The following is a 5,000-nucleotide window of genomic DNA, read 5'->3' on the forward strand; positions in this document are numbered from 1 at the left end:
TTCATGTGTAAAGTAGAACTAATTACCATCACAAAAATTTGGCACTTAAACTCGCTTTGAAGAGGAGGCAGACATGAACTCGGAAATGGCCTATTGCTGCCAAATAGCACGCCTAATGGCGCATGCTCTGATGACAATAGTCACAGAGGAGTATTGGATTCTTAAAGGAATCCGGATACGTCTGAGTGGGCAAATTCGATTTGAATAAGTTCCGTATGGACGTGAAAGTTTTTGCATCCAAAAAAGAAAAAGTTGCGGATTCCAAAATATCCGGATACTTGTGGCGTCCGCGTTTCCGTGGCCGTGGTCGTTTTTAAACTCCTTGTCGCGTCGAGCAGCGCCGAGAGCAGGACGACGTTTAAAACTAAGCGTTAATCTTTCCAGAGGGGGACGTCCACAAAAAAAACGGATACCCTCGAATTTCCTCCTAGCATAGTACAACAGAAAACTGGGTATAAGATCTTCAGTGAACTTGTTCGATTCTTTCATAATTCCGTTTCTCTATAAATTTTCTTACAGGTCTCAATCCAATCGAATCAATTGACTTTAATCCGCCAGCTTTGGAGGATAACTCTCGCATTAAGCTTCCAGTTATTGTTATGGCCAGCAATCGACCCCAGTACCTCTTCAGGATGCTCAAGACACTGCGGGGAGTCCAGGGGCTGATTCCCTCCATGGTAACAGTGTTTATAGATGGCTTTCTCGATGAACCCGCGTCAGTTGCCCGGATGTTCGGGTTGAGGGTCGAGCAACATGCGAGTGTTAGCTCGAAGAATTCTAGGATATGCCAGGTTATTAACATCTCTTTAACACTCTTTTTCTTTTTCGTACGTTCTTACATATGTGGATTTATCATAAGGTTTTAAAACCCCACCGTATTTCCTAGCTTACTGCAAGTAAGAGCAACTTTGCAGTACTTTCATGTGGCGCTGTTTGCTATTCTGGTCATGTTGGTTCTGAATTCTGAGTCTGAAGATGAGGTCTTAAAGTGTAACCATTCAGATGAAACAGTACTGTTCGGTGGTGCTGTTTCGTTTGCTGTAAAATCTGGTGTCAGCTCTTGAATCTTAAGCGCGCGGTTTTGGATCAGTCCAGTTCTTGCGATACAAATTGTTTCAGAATCGACCCAGAGATTCGACTGCGAGATTGATAGTTGTAACTAATATGAAAGATCTACTGGATTTTTTTTTTCTGTATTCACAATAGACCTCCCTTCTGTACAATTTGCTAACGGCCTCGTCTACTGTGGCAGTCAAATGAAGAATTTTAAAGTCGCTGATTTGCCAATTATTGTGACTACTATCGATACTATTGATATTGTGACTACTATTGATACTATATCGATACTACTATCTATACTAATATCAATACTACTATCGATACTATTGATATTGTAACTACTATCGTAATTCAACGCGGGAGATCGCGGGCTAACAATCCAGGTCGTCGCAAGAGCTGCCTTTGCTATTTCATCTGCAAATTGTTAGACTTTCAAGTCTTCTCGGATAAGGACTATAAACCGAAGGCCCCGTCTCACAACCCTTCAATGTTCATAAACTCTGTGGGACATAAACTGAAGAGCAGGAGCTTGAAGAGTAGCGCGGAGACCCCCCGGAGTTAATTCGTGATCTATCTCTCAGAGAATTGTAAACCGGCATGAAAGTGATGTGATACGTGCGGCATAGAGCGTTTTCGCATGACGTCACGGCGGCCATATTGGTGTCCCAAAACAAAGGAACAGCACCCATGGTGGTGTACCAAAAGTAATCTTCCGGGAATTGAACTCTATCATTATGAAAATACTTCCTTTTGCTTTCAGTAATCCAATATGGCTGCTGGTCATGTGAGTGAAAACGCTCCATAAAAATGCATTGCTATTACTCCATTACCATTAATTAAAGGAGGAAGAAAAATAATTACACACCTATAGAGTTGTCGAGCAGCTTGAAGTTTGATTACCTTCTTCTACTTCTCAGCACTACAAGACGTCCATAAGCCAGACTTTTGACCAATTTCCTGACGCGAACAATGTGGTGATTTTAGAGGAAGACCTCGATGTTTCTGTGGATATCCTCAGCTATTTCAACCAGCTTTTGCCGGTCATGGAAAAGGATGAAAGTGTTTATTGTATATCAGCTTGGAATGACCAGGTGGGTAGCTTGAGATACAGATATTTGAAAAACGAAAAGGTAGTGTAGGTCTTAAAGTTTCTTTCAAAAACTCGATGATAATTCACGAGCCTAACAGCCTATCAAAACATCGATAAAACGTCACGTGCGTGTGATTTATAACCGGATAAAACACTTCTCATTAGAATTTTATATAAAGACTGAATAGAAATAAGGCCCGGCTCGTTGTTCGGATTCCCGAGGGACACGCTTTTTGTGAAATGTTCTTGAAGCCGACCGTTCAAACTACTCGTAGCACGAGGTTTCTAGGAAATTGACTCCCCACAACTCAAATTGTTCATAATGATTTGCACGTTTGGCATGAGTGGCACATGCAACGCGATCGATGCGTGCGCACTATGCAAATTAGTTTGTCAACATGACACAAATTTTACTTAATTTTGATGAGGTCCTTGAAAGCAAAGGTGGAAGTTTATAATGGGCCCTTTACAGGGTAAAAAACCCGCCATACTGGGACGCAAATTGCCCACTGGGAATCTAAAACCAAGAAAATTTAGATTAATTTGCTTTGTTTTAGATGTCCCAGTGCGTAATTTGCGTTTCAGTGTGGCGGTTTTTGAACTATGTGATCACTAACCTGCAAAGGGCCCATTCTTGTTCTGTCAATTCAACTTCCGCGTGACAATTTTCAGCAAACCGTATGTGTGTGTCGTAGTCTGTTGAGGAACGTCAGCAAAAACTTAGCTGATTGGCTTATATTCTAAGTCATCATTTACAAAGTAAATCTTATTATTACAGGTGGTTTTCAGAGGACCGCAAACAAACTTGTTGAAATTCGTGCTGCACGTGCAGCACGATTATTTATGCTCTTTTAACCAATATTATTGTTGGTGGCGATGTCGTAGTCGTAACCGTCGCAGTCGCCGTTTCTTAAATTCACTGATGACAGAGGTGAGAGAATAGATCCGCATGATATGCCCCATTAGCAGTTATCGGTTAGCAGATTTCGGGGAGAACGTAAACCACAAATCGTATAGAGCGAATTTCAATTGAGTGTCGAAGGTAATAGACCATTTTCGAATTCTCACGGCTGGACTGGATCTAGCATGGAATGGAGGCTAATGGGGGCAAATCTTTTCAAATGCAAATTAGCCTCCATTTCATGCTAGATCCAGTCCAACCGTTAACATACGAAACTGGCCTATTAGCGAATTGCTTTGGTTTTGCATTACTTCACTCAGTGATTGGTTCAAAGTTTTCGGGCCACTTTTTCAACTAATCAAAAGTGAAACCAAAACCAATCGTGGCTCGCGCGTGCACATTTTCCTGCGCTTTGTGTCGGCTACGTGAAATTACGTCGAGTTTTGATTAGTTTGTCTCCGTCCTTTTTGATTAGCCAAACTAATTACTTTGGTTTTCGTTTTACGACACTTGATTGGACCTCGCTCTAATTTATCTTGATCATTTCAAAGATAGGTTTATTCGATCTGAAATACAAATTATAATCACTGAGAAATCTGTGACCGAGAAATCATGACTTTTCTAGAACGGATCAATTCAAAATCAAAACGATTACTTACTGCTGTGGCGATATCCAACTGAATTAATTCCGAATTAAACAGATACTGGTTGGCAACAAATATTCTTCCTGACAATTTCTGCTTTCGCAACACGTTCCCGGTTACAACTGACGCATGGGCCAAAAGTCTATCATTTTAACCACCGACAAAGTTCTATCAATCAAAAAATCAATTCGAGAAATCAAATTTCAAATCATTACGAAGCGAAATGTCTTTTAACTGTCATTAGGCGGCAACGCCCATTTTATCACTGAAACACCCATGATTGTTTTTTCAATCTGTTTGAAGTTTCGCACCATTTCGATCTCTTGCCCATCCAGTGATAACCAATCAGGTGTCTTCCTTGAAATAGAGGCTCGGTATAAGTGACTTTACGATCTACGACGGAGACGTTGACAAAAACGTCACCTCAAAATTTAACTTTGCACTATCGTAAGCTCTTTTGCAACTATTCCATCTCGTTCCCGTCGTACAATGTGGGCGACGTATCCCAAAACTAAATTGGTAGGAACGGTTTCAGAGTGAAAATAGACAATGAAAGATTCACATTTGTACACTCCCTTTGTCGTCAAAACTTCAAATTAAGGGTGCGTTCGATTGACTGTATTCCGGAATAGGAATACATGGAATACAAGTTGGAAATCCTTTGTTTTTGCGGAGATTCACATTAAAATTGTCAAACATTTTCTAAAATGCTATTTTAAACATATTTTTATCATCCTTGCAGCTTCAAAACGCGCCAAACATACCGTTTTAATCATCACTCCAAGTATTCTTATTCCGGAATAGGGTCAATCGAACGCGCCCTAAGTAAAGTGCAGATCTAGAGTACGGCAAAAATGCAGGCTAGAATGCGTGCCGCACGTGCAGCACGATTACTTTTCCTCCTATTAACCAATAACATTAAATTCTCAACCTCCGATAATGCATTTCGCGTGCTCTGATTGGTTTACTCAATCTCGGTTATCAGCTCAGAAACTTTAGTTTGACCTTATATGGTAATTGATTGCGTTGCGGGAAAGCAAAATTTGAATCAATTCCGACGTTTAGAGGTACGTAAAAAGGCACGAAATGTTTTTGTGACGAGCCTACGTCTGTCTCGGCACAAGGTATTACACAACATCGCATCTTCATCAAGTTTTCTCGATTTCGCTCGGATTTTCTGGCTTTTTTCGCTCGTATTTCTTACTTCCAAACTTTTTGAGTTTAAGGAATTTGATAAAACAATTAGTCCATTCGCGCTTGATGGATATGAGACTGGGTTATAGTCAACTCGGCGATACGCGCCTCG

At 40.8% G+C, this 5,000-nt stretch overlaps 1 protein-coding gene across 2 annotated transcripts in view; it reads left to right on the forward strand.

The window, feature by feature from the left end:
- Positions 1 to 5,000, forward strand: part of LOC137985639 (protein O-linked-mannose beta-1,2-N-acetylglucosaminyltransferase 1-like) — a 22,108-nt gene that overhangs the window by 7,548 nt on the left and 9,560 nt on the right. The window contains exons 5-7 of one of the 2 annotated variants that reach the window (XM_068833276.1): positions 520 to 791; positions 1,977 to 2,150; positions 2,928 to 3,080. In XM_068833276.1, the coding sequence (XP_068689377.1) occupies positions 520 to 791; positions 1,977 to 2,150; positions 2,928 to 3,080 (599 nt within the window). The remainder of the gene's footprint in view (positions 1 to 519; positions 792 to 1,976; positions 2,151 to 2,927; positions 3,081 to 5,000) is intronic. The other variant, XM_068833277.1, reaches the window with a different exon arrangement.

The sequence above is a fragment of the Montipora foliosa genome, chromosome 14 (genome assembly GCF_036669935.1).
Source record: "Montipora foliosa isolate CH-2021 chromosome 14, ASM3666993v2, whole genome shotgun sequence".
Taxonomy (NCBI): domain Eukaryota; kingdom Metazoa; phylum Cnidaria; class Anthozoa; order Scleractinia; family Acroporidae; genus Montipora; species Montipora foliosa.